The 22,341-nt window shown below is 33.5% G+C and overlaps 1 protein-coding gene across 1 annotated transcript in view; it reads right to left on the reverse strand.

Moving 5' to 3' along the window:
- The window catches only part of Dmd (dystrophin), a 1,737,386-nt gene that overhangs the window by 1,332,022 nt on the left and 383,023 nt on the right, over nt 1–22,341 (reverse strand). The window contains exon 24 of the mRNA XM_048796385.1: nt 14,179–14,328. Within this exon, the coding sequence (XP_048652342.1) occupies nt 14,179–14,328 (150 nt within the window). The remainder of the gene's footprint in view (nt 1–14,178; nt 14,329–22,341) is intronic.

Genomic DNA, 22,341 nt, shown 5'->3' on the forward strand with positions numbered 1-22,341 from the left:
TTTATTTGCATAGAACTTTTAGCATTTTCCTGTTTCCTTTTTATGTAAATTTTTATTTATATATGACAGCAGAATGCATTAAAATTCTTATTACATATATAGAGCACAGTTTTTCATATCACTGGTTGTATACATAGTATATTCACACCAATTTGTGTCTTCATACATGTATTTTGGATAGTAATGATCATCACATTCCACCATCATTAATTACCCCATATCCCCTCCCTTCCCCCCCAATCCTTCTTCCCTATCTAGAGTTGTCTATTCCTCCCATGCTACCCCACCCAACCCCATTATGAATCAGCCACCTTATATAAGAGAACACATTCAGCATTTGTTTTTTGGGATTGGCTAACTTCACTTAGCATTATCTTCTCTGACTCCATCCATTTGCCTGCAAATGCCATTTTATTCTCTTTTATTTCTGAGTAATATTCCATTGTGTATATATGCTACATTTTTCTTTATCCATTCATCTATTGAAGGGCATCTAGGTTGGTTCCACAGTTTAGCTATTGTTAAAATATATATTGTATTGTAGTTACTATGACATTTGCATCCTTAACATTTTCTTTGTTTTTTTTCTCTATTTTTTCCACATGCCTTACCAGAAACTCATCTGTTTTTTCAACTAATTAAAATGTGAACACAGGCATTTTAATTTTATTGATCGCATATATTCTATTTATCTTTTATCTTAATTTTTCTCTTTCATTCATTTTATCTGATTTTTTCTCTTTTTCCATATCTATTGAGATGGGAAGTTAGCTCATTAGTTTTCAGCATTTATTTTTCTAAGTATTAAAATGAGTAAATAAGCTTTAATAGATATTTTTATTTTCATTATCACTCAGTTCTGTTCATTTTAGCCATCCATTTTTATTTCATAGTTAGCTCGTGAATTATTTACTTTTTGTTTTGACTCTAAATTGTTACTGATTTAAAAGTCTATTTCTCTAAGAATGCCAAATGCATAAAATTTTTGGAGGTATATATGTACATGAGACCAATGTTATATACTGTTTTCTGGATACTTTCTATGATATTTATATTCAACTTATTAATTATCATCACTATCTTTAATAACTTTTGTTTGGTTAGTTGGAAGAAAGAGGTGTTGAAATTTCCTACACACAAATGAAGTTATACGTTTCTTCTTATATTTTGTTAATTTTTGCCTTATGCAATTTGAAGCTATTTGACCAGGTATATGTGAGTTATAGAATCATTATCACTAATAATGGCAATGACTTTGGTGTCTATTATATTGGTATAAATTAGGTGTTCAAACTTTGCATTGATTAATTCTTTCTGAAAAATCCGTTTCCATTGAAGGTAGCTTCAATAATTTTTTTTTCTTTTATACATCTTTTTTAAAAACATATTTTGAGTTTTGATATTTTATCCTAATCTTTAGACCTCTGCCTTAATAGGAGGAATACAAGTAAATAGTATTGTAGCTAGTCATGTATTTTTATACTATCTTTTTTGTTTATATTCATCTCAAATTTTTCTGTTTTGTCTTCCTCCTTTCTTGCCTTATTGTCTATTGGTAAAGGTTTTTTTTTTTCTTAACTATTCCATCTCTTATTTTAATTGCTTGGAAGCTACATACTCCACTTGTAGTTATCCTTGAAAATTTAGAATGAAGCCTAAATTTTGTCAATATCTCTACTCTCCTTGAAAACAATAAAAGACTTCTTAATATTTCAAATCTAACAACTCCTCTCCAGATCATATGATACTTTTATATAGTATTTGATTAAAAACTACCATGCTTTCCAGGTAAATTCTTTAAAAATTTGTATTTGATCATTATAATTATATATAATATGATTCATTGTGATATTTGGTCACTTTCATTCCCAGTATCTCCTCTTTTTGCCCCCTCCTCCTTCCCCCTGAAGCCCATTGTCTACTGGTTTCTATTTTCATGAGATCTTTTTGCTTTTTTTTCTTTTCTCTCTCTACCTTCTACATACAAGAGAAAACATACAACACTTGACTTTTACTCTAGCTTGTATCACTTAATATGATGTTCTCTAGTTCCATTTTCCTGAAAATGACATAATGTTGTTGTTCTTTATTGCCAAGTAAAGTTCCATCAGCAGTTAATGTTTTAGATACAAGTCAATATATTTCCTTATCCATTCATCTGCTGATGCACATCTATACTGGTTACATAGCTTGGCTATTACAATTGTGCTGCTATAAACATGGGTATGCTGACTTTTCTTTTTGGTTCTTTTGGACCAATATCAAGGAGTTTTTAAAATTTCTTTGACATACAAAAAACTATACCTAACTAATATACACAACTTGCCAAGTTTGGGGATAAGTTTACACCCATGAAACTGTTATAGGGCTGGGGAAACTGGGGCATCACAAAAATGTTCCCTTCAAACCCAATTCTTGCAATGAAGTAAGAAAGATTTCAGACACCAGACATGTCACTTAGATTAACAGGCATGAGTTGGTTAGAAGTGATAGGAAAGGGGGAAGGAAACAGTCTCAAGGGAAAGAGTAGGTCCTCTCAGAGAGGAAGAGGGGACAGTGTGTTTCTCCTTTACTCCAGTTTCACTGGGAATCCCAGAGAAACTTTCAGAGAGTCCTGCCCTTGTCCGCCTCTTAACTTTGGACTGACAGCAAGATGATATCAGACTTTCAATTCCCCACTGTCAGGAAATCCCTAGGTCACCTTTGGCCCTTGCTGATCAGTTCTAATTGGATTCCTAACCATAAATTCTTTTAGATTTTTATGGTTAGGGGGAATTAATCATTCTTATCTGAGTTTGGGGACTTGGTCTATGGAAATGATCACAAACGTCTCCCCATACAGTGTATCTTGGGTTCCTCTTATTATTTGGGGCCTGCATTTTTCCTGCAGATAACAGGTAGTTTGGTGAGAAATGTGACATATCCTGTCCATTTAGGCCAGGCAAGGCTGCAGGTGAATTGCTTCTTAGAAAAGAAAGTATGTGGGGGTCAGCACAATGGACCCATTTTAGAGAACCATTACCTTACCTTTGTGTTCCCACTACTTGCATCTGTCTGTCCCCTAATAAAATCACCATGGTAGGGTGGGGGTTGTGGCTCAGTGGCAGAGTGCTTGCCTAGCATGTGTGAGGCACTGGGTTTGATTCTCAGCACCACATACAAATAAATAAAAAATAAAGGTCCATCGACAATTAAAAAATAATTTTAAAAAATCATGATGATAGACTATGCTATAAACCTATTCATCACCTTCAAATGTTTCCTCCTGCCCTTGTATTAGCTATTATTTTGTAATGGAGCACTTAAGATATACCCTCTTGGCAATCTTTTAAGCATATAATACAGTATTATTAACTATAGGCACTATGCTTTAAAGATCTCTAGGGATTACCTATGCTGTATAACTAAAACCTTGTACCCCTCCCCGCAGCATTTGGAAACCAATGTTTCACTTTATGCTTCTTAGTGTAACTGTTTCAGATTCATCTTGTAAGCTGTGTCATGCAGTTTTTTTTTTCCTTCTGTATCTGTCTTTTCTCATTATGTTCTCCATGTTGTTACAAATGACGGGGTTTTCTTCCTTTTTATGACTGAATAAAATATAATATTCCATTGTATGTATATAACATTTCCTTTTTTCATTCATCCATCACTGGACTGATTGTCTCCTTATCTAGGCAATTGTGAATAATGCTTCAATGACCAAAAAAAATCAGATAATCTCTTTGAGATACCAATTTGATTTTCTTTGGTATATGCCAAAATGTAGGACAGCAGGATCATATGATGGTTGTATTTTAGTTATTTGAGAAACCTCCATAATGCTTTACATAGTAACTGCACCAGTGAATATTTTCACAGTGGACAAGTGTTCCCTTTTCTCCACACCCTCATTAACATATGTTATCTTTTCTTTGACAAAATCCACCCTAACAGTGGTGAGAAAATATCTCACTGAGGTTTTGATTTACATTTTCCTGATGACTAGTGACATGGAGCACCTTTTCTTATGTCTAATTCATTTGAATGTCTTCTTTGTTTAATTCAATTACCCACTTTTATGTTTTTAGAAAACAATTTAAATTGCTTTTTGGTATTGTGTTTCAGGAATTTTCACTTTCTCTCTCTTCCTCAAATACACTTGACATAAGTAAGATGTTTATATTCCACTCCTATTCCATATATATTGCTTTTTTGTGAATATTTTCAACTACCTTAGTTTTTGAGAACATATTCTGTGTGTTACTTTTAAATTTTCCCTTGTTCTCACTTTCTTAAAGTATATTTTTAGTTGTAAATGGACACAATAACTTTATTTTATTTCTTTTTTTTTATGTGTACTGAGGATCGAACCTGATGCCTCACGCATGCTAGGTAAGTGCTCTACCACTTAGTCACAATCCCAGACCTCTTTTTGTCACTTTTAAAACCTATTTAGCATCCTTTAAATATACTCATTTATTTTTTAAACTTTCGAATATATTTTAATTTCATTTATTTTGACTTTTCAAATATTCTCCAACTTTTACAGTATTTTATTCCTTATTAAAATTTTCAAAACATTTCTTTTTTAAATTAGTTGCTCAAGAGAATACAATGATCTTGACATATCATACATTTGATTCAAATGGGGTATGAATTCTCATTTTTCCTCATGTACAGATTGCAGGATCACATTGGTTATACAGCCATGTGTATACATACAGCAATACTAGTGTCTGCTGTATTCTGCTTTAAAATTTTACCTACAGGGCTGGGATTGTGGCTCAGTGTCAGAGCACTTGCCTCACACCTATGAAGCACTGGGTTCGATCCTTAGCACGACATAAAAATAAATAAATAAAATAAAGGTATTGTGTCCATCTACAACTAAAAAAATATTCAAAAAATTTAACTACATATTTTATACTCTACTTCTATCAATTGTAATAACTGACATTAAAGAATGAGTTGTCTAAATTTATCCTAAATTGTATATACTGACTTCATGTGCTTCATGATGGCTTCTTGTATGTGTGTGTATGTATGTGTGTGTGAGTGTGTGTGTTTGTTTTCTTTGTGAGCTCAAATTTCACTGAGTTTAATCTGTAAGGATACTAAAACATTTTTACTTATAAAGGATTTATATTCACTTCTGAGTAGTGCTAGGGTGTCAGGAACTTAGAGCCCCTTTACTTAATCTCTTATTTGGGTATTTACACAATCAAGAGATCCTTACAAGAAAAGACCCTCAGTCATAAGTCTTACTCCTTTTCATTTAGTAAGAAGAGAGATGCATTTTTACCTTGGAACATCCTTGAGACAAATAGAGTTCCCCTTGCTTATCATTTCACTGATACTATAACTCTACTTTATGTAGGATTTCTGTTCTGTTTTCCCATTTGCTTGAGCCTGAGGCTGAGATATCTTTGCTACCAAATAAATAACCTAAGTCACTCAAAATCTGGTTTCCTAATATTTGTTGTTGTTTTTTTTTTAACTCCAGGGCAATACAAGGGTCATAACTCATAATTGTATTACCTGTAAAACATTATTTTTATCTATTTTTTTGCTCTGACCTTTAAGGTTCACCTATACTTCTTTGCAAGTGAGGATATATTTAAAAGTATGTATGTTGGGCATTGTCTAACACCAAGGTGCTTTGCAGAGGGCATTTTAGGGGACATAAACTGCCTCGGTCCCAAGAATGGAGGTCAGCTTCATATCTACATCTGTAAAGTAAGCTAATCAAATTCATCTTACCAGATTAATTTGGGAATTAAGTTTGATATGGTTTATAAGTGCTTAGCTAAAGACCAACTTATAAAACTGCTCAGCAGTCACTATTGTTTTTATTATAGATTAACACTTTCTAATAAACTGAAAAATCTAATCTAATAAGCTGAAAATCACAAAGCATATTCTTTTATTAGATAAACAGCTTTCTAATAAATTAGACCTCATGACTTATATAATGTTAATTATTTTCCTGGATTACTATACAGTGTTTTTTCAATCAATATTTGTCTATTCTGTTCTAGCTACCCTAAGGGGAATGTGACACTGAATGAACAATTCAAAGTTATAACAATCTGGAACAATTAATGGATTCCTCTAGTTACCTATCATTAAAGTTATCATTAAGGCAGAATTAACCAATTCATATTTTTTCTGTTCTCTTTTACTCTGCTATTTAATATCAAGTTAAACAATTTACAGACAACTGTGAAAGGGACAAAAGTCCATAGAAAGATGAAATAACTACTAAAATCAAGAGAACTGGTAAGAGCAATGGACTCTGTATAGTTTTAATATTTAAGACTAAAGTGTTTCATTTTAGGCACCCCTAATACATTAAAGTTCATACTGTTCGCTTTTTTTCAAAAATAAGAAAATTGGGCTGGGGATGTGGCTCAAGTGGTAACACTCTCGCCTGGCATGCGTGGGGCGCTGGGTTCGATCCTCAGCACCACATAAAATAAAACAAAATAAAAATGTTGTGTCCACTGAAAACTGAAAAATAAATATTAAAAGGCTCTCTCTCTCTCTCTCTCTCTCTCCTCTCTCTCTCTTTAATAAAATAAGAAAATTGTTTGGCTGCAATATAGTTATTTCTCAGCTGCTGCAGAAAATTGGTTACAGGATCACCCCAAATCTGCAGATGCCAAGTGCCTTATATAAAATGGAACAGTATTTGCATATAACATACTTCATTTCTTATACTTCAAATCATCTCAAAGTTACTAATAATATCTAATGTAATATAAATTTTATGAAAATAGGTGGTATAGTGTATCATTGGGGAATAATATCAAGAAGAAAAATGATCTGTATACATTTACTTGGAATATAGTTTTACCTGGAATATTTTTGTTTAGCAGGTGTTTGAATCAGCAGACACAAAATCCGCAGATACCAAATATCTACTGTATTTGTTTCTCAATAGGCAGCTTTTTTTAGAATACAAAGGATCCCAGAGATTAGAAGTAGTATCCTGAAATGGTTATGTGTCTAGACTCCAACTACCAAGAGAACTGGATCTAAATGCTTGCAAGCCTTTTCCTAACCTTATTACTGTTAATCCCTTTTCATTTGTATAGACTAGGGGGTGTAAAAGATTCCATACCATGTTAAGTGATATAAGTCATTCCAAAAAAATCAAAGTTTGAATGTTTTCTCTGATATGCAGAAGCTAATCCAAAATAAGGGGAGGGTTTTTAAAAAAAAAAAAAAGAATAGAAGATCAGCGAAGACAAAGGAGGATAAAATGAAGGGAGGGGGGTAGGGATAGGAAAAGTCATTGGAATAAATCTGACCTAAATTTCATATGTACATGTATGAAAATATCACAGGAAATCTCACCATCATGTACAACCACAAGACACTAACTAAAAAAAAACTATGAGTAACAAGCAGGAAGATCAATAGAGTAGAGGGAAGGGAACAGAATAGAAAGAAGCAAGGAAAAAGGGAAGTACTGGGGACTGAATAAGAACAAATTATATTCCATGGTTTTACAATTATGCCATAGTATAGTTTATTGTCATGTATAATAAAAAATTTATAAAAACTAAAACTACTTGTAGAAAAAATATTCCGTATCATAGGGATACTGTGAAAACTAAACAAGAAAATGAGAACACATGTGTCTGAACAGTACCTGGGTCTTTGTAACCATTAGAGTATTATTACTATTATTATAGATTTTGTTATATTACTAAAAGATCTTCTGTGACTTGGTTACTATTATGGTGGAGAATAAAGCTATTATAGTAGTCATAAAAATTATATGAATTGGTATGACTTTTGGAGCTGCTTCCTGGTTTGCTAACCATCCTTCAAATCATTGCTCTGAGTAGAAAATATAGTGCCAGATGATTATGAAGAGTGAAAGATGCCTTTTAGAGTGACAGAAATAATTTATTACTTATCTGAATGCAAACTCACACTCTGAAATTAGGAATGGAATCTAGCCTGTCCCTTTTAAATATTCATAGGCAATAAAATTCTGGCTGTTTGATTGATTTAACAGGCAACTAAATATCACCTTAACTCTGCATAATTGTAGCTATAAGAAACATGGGTAGGCAATAAAAAAACAAACCACAAACCTCTGACATAGGCATTTAATTGAGAAGAAAATGGGTTAAGGCTCATCTTCAAATGAAAAAGCACTTACTTTATTAATGGGAAAACTGTTTTTCTTCAGATAAAAAAAATCACATAAATAATGGCTTAAAACAAATTCAGAATTTTAAAAATATTGTTATTAGTTGTTAATATACCTTTATTTATTTATTTATATGCAGTGCTAAGAATTGAACCCAGTGCTTCACACATGCTAGGCAAGTGCTATACCACTGAGCCACAACCCCAACCCCCAGAATTCTTAACTACAATGTATTAATGCATAATGTGGATTTGGGGGAATTTTTTTATTTAAAAACTCTGTTTAGTGTAATCATTCTGTTTTTCTAGTCTTTCAGAATATGTATCCCAAAGTTCCAAGTCTACTGCATCAAAACACCCGTCACTGTCTCTAGATAATCAGTGGGAATATCCAAAGGATTGATTTAGGTGATGAATTATTATGTGTTTCTCTATTACATAAGTAGTCTATAATTGATTAAAGTGCTTTACACCTTATACATAAGAAAGCACTCTTTGTACCCATCATCTTAACTCTGACTCAATATTGTATCTTGCAAAATTCTAGCCCTATAGAATTTGAGAAGGATATGATCTTTAACGTGATTTAATCACAGACCTAAAGCATCAAAAGTTATTTTTTATCCATACAACTAAATATTTTATTTCCCAAAAAGGAGAATAAAGTACTGATTTATGCTACAACATGATGAATCATGAAAACCTTGTGCTAAGTGAAAGAAGCTAGTCAGAAAATACTACATATTGTTCCATTTACATGTAATGTTCAGAACAGGCAAATCCATAGGCAGAAAATAGATTATTGGTTGCCATAGGAGTGGAGGAGGGTTGAGAGAAAATGAGGACTGAGTGCTAATAGGTATTGTACTAGACTGAATAGCATCCACCATAAATTTCAGGTCCACCTGGAACTTCAGAATGTGACTTTAGAATAAGGTCTTTGCAGATGTAGTTCTGTCTAAAAGGTTGCAAGTCCCTATAGCAAATCAGCAACAGACCTAGCAGCCAGTCCTATTTGACTAATAGCTAATATTTACCTCTCAATTTCCTCTCACCTTCAATGATAGACTGAAAATAGAAGCTCTCCATGTTGGGGTCACTCAAGGTTGGCATTTTAAATAACTTTAAATATTTCTTAATAATAGCTTTATTGAGCTATAATTCATATACCATAAAATTCACCAACTTAAAGTATATAATGTAGTAATTTTTATAATATCCACTGAAGTATGCAACCATCCATCCTAGAACATTCTCATCACCCCTAAAAAGAAACTTCATGCTAGTTTTCAAGAACTTTCTTAACAAAGTACCCCAAGGGCTTGGCTCAACATAGCAGAAACCATTCTGTCAGTCCTGAAATCTAGAAATCCAAGATCAAGGTGTCAAAACTGAATGGACTTACATTCCCTCTAAACCTAGGGAAGGATCCTTCCCTACTTCTTCCTTGGCACTGTTGGCTCCCAACAGTCCTTGGCAGTCCTTGGCTTGTAGCTGCATCACTTCAGTTTCTGCCACTGTCTTCACATGCCCTCTTCCCTTTGTGTGCCTCTGTCTTTACCTGGCCCTCTAAGAATTCCAGTCATGTGATTTAGAGCCCATCCTAATCCACTCTAATCTCAAAAGTTATTTTTATTGCCAAATAACTCTCATATTAGTATTGATCAAATATCTATATAAGCATAGCCAAGACAGTTTCAATTCTATTCATTCAGGTTTTATTTATTGCTGTTATTGCATTCTGCTTAAGTGATCACTGAAGTAGAGCTAGAGAACTCCTTCCAATTTTAAGATTTAGAGAATGATAAATTCTTTTTTTCCCTATCTGATGCATTTTCTTTTTGCTTTCCTTTTCTTTTTTATCACTCAAAAAAAAAAACTTCATTTTTTTATTTTTTTTTTGGGGGGGGGATACCAGATACTGAACCCAGTGGCAATTTAACACTATGCTATATCTCCAGCTCTTTTTATTTTTATTTTTTATTTTGAGACAGAGTCTCACTAAGGTGCTGAGACTGGCCTTGAAATTCTGATCCTCCAGTCTCAGGCTCCTGAGAAACTAGGATTACAGGCATGTACCATGAATCCCAGCAAAAGCTTAATAGTTTAAAAAAAGAAAAACACTAACTTTCTGAGTCTGTGCTTATGCCTTCAACATTTTCACAATAACTTCCTGCCTCCTTAAGAAATAAATTATGCTTGATCCTGTTCTGGAAACATTTAGTTAATGGAAATATGTTCAATTTAATTATATTTCATATTAGAATTTATATAATTGTTTGCCTATTCTTGCTCTTAATGGTATATATACATAGTTATGTATATACCCACATTTCTAGAGAATAGGTACTCTAGAATATGACCTAGTCAAAATAAAAGTTCTAATCATTATTGACTGTTAACTATGTTCCTAGAATAATACTAAGCACTTTGAATGTAGTATTTTATATTTTTTCTCACAAGAATCCCAAGTAACAGGATATATTATTACAGATGAGGATGTGGAAACCTTGAACTACTACCCAAGGACACATAGGAAATAAATTATAGGGGGATGTGTCAGTTATAAATGAATTGTCTTTCAATACTGTCCTGTTTTAAAAAAAATATTTTTAGTTGTTGTTAGACTTTTATTTATTTATATGCGGTGCTGAGAAGCATACCCAGTGCCTCACATATGCCAGGCAAGTGCACTACTGCTGAGCCATAGCCCCAGGCCAATATTGTCCTGTTTTTGATACTGAAATATTTCTCCCTTAGCCAGTTGGCATGTTGTTAAGCTTTCTCAGTAGAAAACATTGGAGTGACAATGGAGGAGGTTAACTTTCTTATGTTCCAATGTGCTTTTACATTTCATACCTGTGACTCTGGTTAGCCTGTGGAAAAGGTAGAATCTGGCATATTGTATGGGTGCTCCAGTGGTGAATTCAACATGGGTAGCAAATCCATAGGGAGCTTCCTGGAGTCCCATCTGGTCTCCCAAGTTCAGAAGCAACCACTACAGGTAGTTTCCTAAGGAGTTTAATGTGTAAAACAACCAGCTTCTCAAAAAAAAAAACCCAGTAAGTAAGAAGACTGAGGTTGTAGCTTAGTGGTAGAGTGCTTGCCTAGCATGTGTGAGGCAGTGGGTTCAATGTTCAGCATCACATAAAAATAAATAAATAAAATAAAGGTATTGTGTCTGATTAAAAAACAAAAAATAAAAATAAAAAACAATAACATCCATTACAAGCTACTTTCCTGTGAATTTTGTCAGCACCCAAACCCAATAGTCCCTTCATAGTAACTTGAGCACCCTAACTACAAATTAGCTCTTGTCAGCAAACTCTATTGCCATCTTATGGATCCCAGAAATAGGCTTAACAAAGAGGTTTGAATATAGTCTTGGGTAGAGCTCCTCCCTTTCCCACTCAGTTCCTTCCTTTAATACTATCCCTTATTCCCAGGGCATTGTGTGTGTGTGTGTGTGTGTGTGCGCGCGCACGCGTGCGTGCGTGTACGTGCTTATGCACCCATACCAGGACATTCTTTAGAGTTCTCTTTCATTGTTCTTAAGAATTATGAAAAAAAGCTGTTACACACACACACACACACACACACACACGCACACACAATAATTAATTCCCAGTAAACAGCTAATACTTCTTTAGGAAATCTTTCCTTTTCAATTGATGATGTAGTTTTGGTGCCCTTTCTGCACCCTGACTAATTCCAGGGATTATTCCTATCTAAGTTTTTCTTATTCAAAATTTCATGCTTTAGCAATGCAGTACAGTATTATGGTAGAGCAGCTATTCTATCAAAGTGTCCTTAGTTGAATTATCACAAGTTGAGTATGCCTTACCCAAAATGCTTGAGAAAAGAAATATTTTAAATTTTAGATTTCTTTGGATTTTAGAATATTTGCACCTAATGAGATATTGTGGGGATTTCTCCATACACAAAATTATTAATTTCATATACACTCTACACACATAACTTGAAAGTAAATTTATACATATATAGTGTGCCTGCATCTCATCATATAAAGTCAGGTTCAAATTTTTCAAAAAGGATCAGCAAAAAAATAAGCCAATTACTATGTATGAAGCCAATTACTATGTATAACCATAAAGCTCTAATAAAAAATTGTGAATTTGGAACATTTTGGATTTCAGATTATAGATGCTTAGCATGGACTTATGTTGGTTTCATATCAAAGACCTTTGAAATACAAGGCCATAAGTAGTTTATGTTTATAAATGGTTATAAAATTATTTTATGAATAAGGCTTATGCCAAGATCTGATTAGGGAATGGGGTATTCCTAAAGTTGGACCTTAGCCAAAGCCAGTTTCATGATGGGATTTCTGATTTTTTTTAACTTGAACTATAACTTCTTAGCTGAAAATAATATACAAATATAAATAAAAGAATATTATAACTCTAGAGCAAATTCCAAATTTAAATTACCATCAATTTAGTTACCACCTAGGAATATCTACTTTGACTCACATTCAGTAACAGAATAACAAGGAAGAAATAATGAATTGTTTCAAATTTATCCTTTCCAATGTCCAATCCCTTATGTTCATATGGATAAACTACTTACTGGAATACAGTGGCAGGATTAAAACCTGGAGGCTGCTCCTACCATACCTATACAGATCTACCTTACTGTTAGCAAATTCTCTTCAGGATATGAGAGAGAAGAGGTCCTATTCAGTACTTTTCTTCTAGTTTAAAACATGTAAAACTTCTCCATTTAAATATCAAAAGGGTTCCTGAAGGTCTCCCTAGTGACCACCCCACTTAGTCTCTATTTTCCCCTTCACACCCTATATGGATAGTATTGATAATGTCCTGCACACAATAGGAAACCAATGAATTTTGGCTTAAACAATCAATCTATAAATTATGCTGGATAGTTTTTTCTTATGTATTAGCCAAAATGTTGAACAGTATCTCACATATAGTAGATGCTCTCAGTAAATGGATATGAAACTAAACATCATGATGAAACAGGTTATTTTTAAAAATCCATTTTTTATTTATGAAAGAGTATGAAAACAGTATTTGATTAGGAGAAATATGTTAAGTTTGATTTGAAAAGTTATGCATATGTATGTGAATTCAGAAATATGAAAATTTATCTTATATATAAAAAAGTTGTTGTGTTATTTGGGAGGAATAAACAATATCCAGGGTCCTAATGGAATCATATGTATTATTAAGAGATTATATGTGAGTATAACAAATGTGTATGGGGTTTTGTGTAAAAGAGAGAGAGGAGCATATAAAGACTAACAATCCATATTGGTATTCTTGGGTAAGGAAATCAGTCTGATTCAGATAGGATCTGACTTGAATACTGAGACAGGGGTAAAGGACAGGTAGCTGATTATCAAAGAAAGGAAATAGTTTGCTAACAGCTAACCTCAGGATTTTATTTCCCACCTGCAATGCTAACACACTTCCAAAGATCTGGGAGATTCATACTTCCCAATGTAAGGAGCTGCAAATGAACATGCTCTGGATTGCTATTTTCCTACCTTCACATAGGCAGGACAAAGAGAGATGGTGGAGTGGAGAGAAAATCTAAGATCTATAAAAAGGCAAGACACTCCCACTCCTGTGGATTCCAGCTCTGGGGCTCCTTCTCTCTAAAGAAGTCTATCTCTGTCTCTATCTTTAATGAAACTTGCTTCTACTCTTGCCTAGGTGTTTCTTGGGTGTTTAATCTTCAACACAGGGTGAATGAGGACCGGATCCTGATTCCCAAGACTAGTATCAATACTGGATTATTCATTACTTTGTAGACTTTAGCATGGTACTGTTCTTGGTATATCTCAGTTTCCTGTTTAAAAAATCCTACATAAATGAAGATGAATTACAATATACATGTGTAAAGAACTCAGTCAGATTCTGGTGCTGCTCAAACACCTGGGAGCTGAGCTAGTACTGAAACTATTCCTCATTTTATCTGAGATTTCTAAATCTGCTATACATTTATGAAAATAAGATTAAAGACATTTTTCACTTATCTTCATACCTCTTCATGTAGTTCCCTCCAACGAGAATTAAAAGTCTCAAGTTCCTCATTGATCAGTTCATCCATGACACCACCATCTGTTAGGGTCTGTGCCAATATGCGAATCTGATTCGGGTTATCCTCTGAATGTTGCATCAAATTCTCAAGAGACTGAAATACATTTGCAATAATTAATATTTCTCTTCTCTTTCTAAATATGTTTAATTAACAAAAAGTGCTCAACATTTCTGATTTATATATAATTAAGCCAAAAGCATTTTAAAGTGAATTTTAATTGGGATAATCAAATAAGAAGGAACACTGTTGCTTCAAAAAATAGTGTGTTGATCGATGATTTTTTATGGGGTTATGATAGCATTATGAACCGAACACTTAAAAATGATTTACCTTCTTTAAGATATCCTTTACTCTAAATCCTGGAAAGATAAAATATTCACTTTCTTAACTTCTCTTATACATAGTGGTATGCAAGTGACATCATTCTAAACATATATGTAGGTAGAAGCTCAAGAATAGAATTCCTCTCCTCAAATTAAAAAGGAAGGAAGGAAGAAAGGAAGGAAGGAAGGGAGGAAGGGAGGAAGGGAGGAAGGAAGGAAGGAGGGAAGGAAAAGAAAAAAGGAACATTATCTCAAGAAATCCCTGCCAGGAGCCATGGCAAATGACTGCTTAGGAAGCTGATGCTGGAAGACTTAAGTTCAAGATTTCTCAAAATAAAAAAATAAAAAATAAATGTTTGAGGTTGTGGTCGAGTGGTAGAGTGATTGCTGCTGGATTTAATCTGTATTATTTAAGGAAAGAAAAGACAGGATTGGAGGAGAGAAGAAAGAGGAAGAAAAAAATCCTTTTGCTTTTCACATGTTTTTATACATACAAACACAGCCTGTAGGTAGAGTAGCCACCTGCTGAGGAGCAGGTAAAAATGATATGGTTCCTCATGCTGAGTAAGGGATCATAAAAGAAAGAGCACCTGGGTGCCTCATTATATGGTTGAACCATTATCATCTCTGTATAACTTCCCTCTAGTAAATCTTTTTGTGAGGAAAAAAAATGTTTGAGCTTTAGCCATTGCCTTATTTTCTGTTATTTACAGCTGCCCACCAATAATAAACTGACATACTATTTAAAACCAAAAAAGTTGTCTGGCTAGATTTACAGGGAAAAAACAATCTCAGTGCCAACTTTAGGTGTATGAGAAAACAATAGATTCAATATTGTCTTACTAGGTGTCAAAAATATTTATAAAATAAAGGATGGACATGTTTTCATCAATTCATTCAATGCTCTTTTTTTTGCTTATGCTAAAAAATTGAAATGTTCTAATACATATTTGTATTTTCTATATTTTTCTCAAATTCTGAAAAATCTCAACATATTTTCCTCATAAATTTAAGGAAATGTAAATAATAGAGAATGATTTTGTAAAAAATATAACTATGACTTCCAAAACACTTAAAAAGACATATTTTTAGTATAAAAAATGTTTTTATTGGTAATTTTCTTTGTAATTTAAACATTTTACTACTTCTAACACACATTAACTTTGCAGATATTTATTTTCATAGACACATTTCTTCTTTTATGTCCTAATGAAATCCATAGGCGGTTAATTTTAAAAGGGAACTACAAAAAACAAAGCAAAATTAAGTAATCAATTATAGAATTCTTAAGGTGTAAGGAAATTTAGAAGTCATACAGTTTATTTTTGGTGGGGGGGGAGTCCAGGGATTGAACCCAGGGACACTCAATCACTGAGCCATATTCCTAGTCCTATTTAGTATTTTATTTAGAGACAGGGTCTCATTGAGTTGATTAGCACCTCTTTTGCTGAGGCTGGCTTTGAACTCAGGATCCTCCTGCCTCAGCCTCCCAAGCCACTAGGATTACAAGCATGTACCACCATGCCTACCCAAAAGTCATACTGTTTTTGTATTCTTGACAACTGATAGTCTAGCCTGTGCTACTCAAAAATGTCTTCCTGAATGATTAGCAGCAACACTGTCAGTCTACTTTAGCAAACAGAATTGTAAATAGTAATAATAAGCCTTTCCCCTACTTCCTTTTCTAAATATTCTCTGGTATTGCTTCAGGTTTTCTACCTTTTCTCATTATTCATTCCTTTACATTCCCTAGAGTTTTAGTACATCACTTAAGTTGGTTTCATCTTTTCTGGAAGATAAATCACATTGTTATTTCACAAGAAATGTTTGCCCCATGAATATCTTAGAATAGGACAGGGTCAAAATTATAGTCTACTTGTGACTGTCCTCAAGGTTCTTGATACTTATTCAGGTCTTATAATTCTCTTGGGGAAAAAAAAGAAATTGGATAAAATTATCTGCCCTGATATTTAAGATTCTAATTCTAGTCTATCTAAAAAAGTATTTCACACTTTGTTCACATCTCAGATAATTTAGGCCTAATTTGTAGACTTACACAGGGGCTACACTATTCATATAATTGTATAGGTATTACAAATGCTAAAATACATATTCATTACATGTAAATGATAAGCCAAAAGCATTGTAAAATGCATAGAGCATGAATGGTTAAATATTAGAGGTTAACACAACTCAGATTTTATCCTTGCAAACCTTTTGAAATTCACTTAATACAAATTTCCAAAGTAAAACGTGAAGATTTACTAAAATTTTTGAACATTTTAAAGGTATTCATAGTAACAATGCATGTCCATTTACTATCAGAAAACATATTTTCTAAGCTGTAAAAATTCCTAGAAATTAAATTTGAATATTTTAAAGTGTTGCTGCAATTCAATTCATGTAGATTTCAAAGTGGAATTTATGTCTCATACTGTCATACTGTTTAGGTCTACTCCAAATAAGCATAATTGTACATTAACGTCTTTAGAGGTCTGTAGTAGACTTAAGCAGATAAAATGTCTATATAGAATTCAGTGTTATAACACAAAGGAAGAGTACTTTGTAAAAATAATTTAGACCCTTTTTTGTAAACCTTGAGATCTGGAAGGATCTTAGAGAAAAAGGCTATATCAAAAGCATGCCAAATGTCTTCTTTGATATAAAGAGAGCAACTAAGAACAGAACAGGGAGGAAGAGCATGAGGAAAAGATTAACATTAAACAGAGACGAGTGGGGGGAGAGAAAGGGAGAGATAAGGGAAAGCATATGGAAATGGTAGGATACCCTCAATGTTACACAAAATTACATATAAGAGGTTGTGAGGGGAAAGGGCGGGGAACAAGGGAGAGAATTGAACAACAGCAGATGAGGTAGAGAGGGAAGATGGGAGGGGAGGGGNGGATATTCTATTTCTTCTGATGACAAATATCATTCTAAGAGGTCCTATAAGCCTCCCACCTTTCCTTATGTGCTTGGTATTTTATAAATACTTTAATCACAAATAGTATAATTAAGTATTTTGCTTTAAAAGGTGATAGACATCTTAAATCTGGGTCATTTCCAGCTACTGCTGGACTGCAGGCTGTCTTCCTTCTGGGCAAAGATCCCAGTGGGAAAATATAAATATCTCCTTAAATACTCAAGGGTACCTTAGAACTTTAAAGATAAGGGGATGCAATTGGTAATGTGTCTTATTAACTTTGGTGCAGACTGAGGTAATGAACTATCTTGCTGATTTAACCATCACGATGGATGGCCTCTTCTGTCCTCAGTGCATCTGAAGGACACAGCTGGAGAGGCTGAATGTACCAGCTTTACAGGTCACCTTTACAAAATAAAATATAGTCCCCAAACCAAACTTGGAGCTAAAAGCCACTTAGAATAACTGTTAAACTTAACAGTTTGGAACTTAAAATTACTTTGAAATCACAGAATTCTAAGTGGCCTTTAAGGAAAGTAGAAATTAAAAAGCAAATTTCCTTTCAAAATAGTACATGGAGCTGACGTGGTAACAACCTCACACCCTATTTCAGTCATATTGAAATGCTGGGTTAAATATAAAGGAAACTTTTGAAATTCAAAGCTCATCTATAAAACTTGTTTCAGAAAAACTCAAGTGTCAGGAGAAAAGAAGTGTAAATAGTGGGAAACCAAGCTTAACATAATACTGGCTTATCAAAACAGGATACATGCCATAGAAGCTGGGGTATTTAACACTAACTTGGGATAGGAAATGAGGCAATGGTCGCCTGCATGCCAGACAGATGGAAAAGAATAAAGTAGTATGCTACCCATCTTGAATACAAGAACTAGAAAACCCCTACCCACTGTAAGAAATTAGCAGGGAGGCTGATAAATCTTTAGATTCTCAGTAGGAAAATAAGGATCCTCCCATTAGAAAATGAAACTCAAACTTGTATCACACATGATGATAAAAACTCTAGGATCCTGGTAGAAATAAATAAAAGGACTAATAAAAAAACTTTCAACAGTAGAAAACAAAAGATATTTCTAGTAGAAAAAATTATAAGTGAGCTCACAAACAAAAAAATTATTGGACACATAAGAAAATTCATTGCCATTAGAGGAAGTCATAAGTTGTAATGAATTATAATTTCTATATCTTATGATACAGAGATAATAGAACAATTTTAGACAATTTTATTATAAACATGTTGAGTCTGATCATATATATGTCCAGTAGGATTTATTTCCTTGAGTTTGACATCTAGTTTTTATGCTTAAGGCATAAAAGGGATACATTACCTACATTCTATTTGAGGAGTACATTAATAACTCATTTTTATAAGCCCTGTTCCAAATAGAGCCTGAAGGAGAAGCTGTTCGAGAGGAGTGAAAAGAGGAAAGTCTGGAAAGTTATGCAATTCTTTCACATATTTTTATGGAAATTAGTGACACTCATTTGTGTGTACATTCATGTGTGTGTTGCTGGTGATCAAATCCATTGCCTTCTGCATGCTAGGCAAGTGCTCTACCATGAAGCTATACCAACTCAAACTCATGTAGATCCCTTTTCTTTTACAGGATCTAAAGGAGAATGACTCATCTAGTGGGTTGGTATATTTAAGTATGAGTAATTGATACTAATTTTCCTCTTACGATATTGGTATGACCAAAAAGGAATCAAAGGAAAACACTTTCAAGCTTTTCAGTTTCTGGGAGGAATGGGAAATTGGTTCTTCCAGTGCCCACAGGTTTTTAGTTGAGGCATGGTGAGTAAATAAGGCTTTAGGGGATCACTAAATCATTGTTCCAAAAGATGCAAACTTCATCATGTATATAAACAAGACACTAATTTTTAAAACATATAAATAAATAGAAATATCAGAAAAAAAGAGAAAAGAGAACAGGCGGAGGGAAATGGGGAAGGATAAGTGTAATTGAAGCAAACTATACTCCATGCATTCATAATAATGTCAAAATAAATCCTACTGCTATGTGTGAAATAAAAATAAAAAGAGTAAACTACTTGTATGTATCCCCCAAAATAAAGAAATACTGATATATCACAACTCACATAAAACTATATATAAAAATGTAGAACTGAAGGGCTGGGGATGTAGCTCAAGCCATAGCGCGCTCGCCTGTCATGCGTGCGGCCCGGGTTCGATCCTCAGTACCACATACAAAGATGTTGTGTCTGCCAAAAACTAAAAAAAATAAATATTAAAAAATTCTCTCTCTCTCTCTCTCTCTCTCTCTCTCTCAAAAAAAAAAAATGTAGAAGTGGACAGATTTGCATTAGAACAAATAATAAAATCCATGAGTCTTTTTCTTGAAAAAGACATGCAATCTTCAAAGGGTAGGTGGTATAGGTTATAGACAAGAGTTGGCCTGGAATTTTTGTCAAATATTACAATGAATCATGAGTGCCTAAGAGAGCCCTTTTAGGGTTCAAAGTCCATATGAATAAAGCCAACCCAGATCCCTAGCAGATTCCACAGAGTCCTAGAAAAGAGATAAGTGGTAATAATATATAGAAAGAGGACAAGAGACTGATCACAGATGTATGTGAGCATTAACAAAAGGAAAGAACAATTGTGACCATTTAAGAAAAGAATATTCATGAACATGGTGAAGGTGCTCCCCCTCCCACTGTTGTGACATGGTCAATGTAAGGATAAGTGCTGGCAAAGCTGTGCTGATGGGAAACTGAAACCATGAGACCCTTTTTTATGTAATTGGGACTTTTCATTTTTATGTTTATGTTTCTGACAGGAGGCATGAGTATGTTTAATGCCAAACCAAATTAAATTTTAGATGGCGGGGCTGGGGATGTGGCTCAAGCAGTAGTGCGCTCGCCTGGCATGTGTGCGGCCCGGGTTCGATCCTCAGCACCACATATAAACAAAGATGTTGTGTCCGCCTAAAACTAAAAAATAAATATTAAAATTCTCTCTCTCTCTCTCTCTCTCTCTCTCTCTTTAAAAAAATAAATAAATTTTAGATGTCTAGGACATAACAGGTAATTCATGCCTTGAAGGCTGTTCTACTACCCCTCAGCATATCGAGGACAAAATAAGAAGGCTGCTCTTCTATCTCAGCACATTGAGGACAAAACTGATAATGGACAACAATCATTCTCCAAAAGGTCATGAGAATTTTAGGTACCACATTGATTATATCAACTAAGAACCAAAGCCCATATTTCTGGCCTTTTAGAAAGCCTAGTCATTATGCTTATTGCACAAAGCCCACCATATGCAGTTTTATTTGGTTAAGGGAAAGTTATGTTATATACTTAGGAAAGTTAAGGCATATAAAGATACATTCTCCTCTTTTCTATAAATCCTTTTTTACTTCATATAGGGACTTATGATGAGCATAGTTAATATTGGCAGTAAGTGAACTGATGTGCAGAACTTGCCTTTCAGTGAGAGAAATTACAAAAATATAAGAACTAGTGTACCTTGACTAAGAAACAAAGAAACTCTTTGAGAAAGTTTTATGAGAATTAATGTAGGAATTAATTAAAGTAGCTTTATAAGACATACTTTTAGAATAATGTTAGAAATATTATCTTATTTAGATTCTTGGGTTTAGAATTCTTAAATTTTAGCTGTATAAGTTCCTAATATGCTTTAAGAATAGTTTATAGACTTCAGGATACTTTAAGTATAAGATTTAAGGGGACTTCTTTAGATGGAAATTTTAGATTAGAAATAAAATACAGGTGTACTTTAAATTTAAAGGTTAATGATAGGGTAGGAGACTTAGAGTCTGGTTACATAGTTTGGCATCTGTTAATAAGGAAATAGCATATCTTGGGAAAAAATGGTACATCTTGGGAAAATCTGAAAAAAATGTAAATTAGTGACATATTTTTAATGATTTTGTAGACATAATAATTCATAAGTAAAAGTCACATCCTGGAAAAATGTAAATTGATGTCACATTTTTCTATACCCCTAGTGATTGTTAAGGAAATGTCACATCATGACAAAATTTGGAAGTTGTATAATCAATGACTTATTCTGAATCCATAATGATGAGAAAAAATTGCAGTAAAAGATGACCCAGAGAAAGCTGCATTAGAGCTCTTTCTCTGGAGATTGCTCCAATGGAATGACATCTGTCCCATTCTTTGCGCTGACGCCACTCATCCTTCAGGACCCCTGGACCCCATTAGGGCAGGACCCCAGCATGAACACAGTATTTCTGCCTCTTTACTCTTCCTTACTCCAACACTAAAAGATCAATATCCAGAAACTGGGTGAAAGGAGGGCACTGTCAGATCCCTTTTTCTTACTTGCACTTCTATAAAAATGTGCAAAGCTGTAAGATCAAACTATAATGGTGTCAGACTTGTATACAGCATAAGAAATTTAAATTAGAGTAAATTTCAATAACTAAGAGTGAATACAAAGTTACAGAGTCACACTCAAGTATTATTTAAGAAGCCAACTACTAGTCAGAAAGTGGAGTACTACATGGTTGGTTTGGCTACTGGAAAATTTAAACAATTTTGTGCTTAATAATAAGTCAATACTTATCAGATTATATATTTTTTAAATGTTTAAAGGAAGAAATGCAATTTATTACAAAAATCAAGATATCTTGAAAATAACAGGCAGATTTTCAAATTAAATCTTGAAATATGAAAAATATGGTCTTTGAGAAAATATACTTATAGATATATAGATAAATGTATACACAGAGATGAGTAGATTTATCTACTGAAGAATAAAATAAATTATGCTATATGGAGTTGAAAAAATAATTTAGAACTGAAAGATTTCAAAAAAAATACACAGAATCA

Source organism: Marmota marmota, unplaced genomic scaffold (assembly GCF_001458135.2).
Source record: "Marmota marmota marmota unplaced genomic scaffold, marMar, whole genome shotgun sequence".
NCBI classification, from domain to species: Eukaryota; Metazoa; Chordata; class Mammalia; order Rodentia; family Sciuridae; genus Marmota; species Marmota marmota.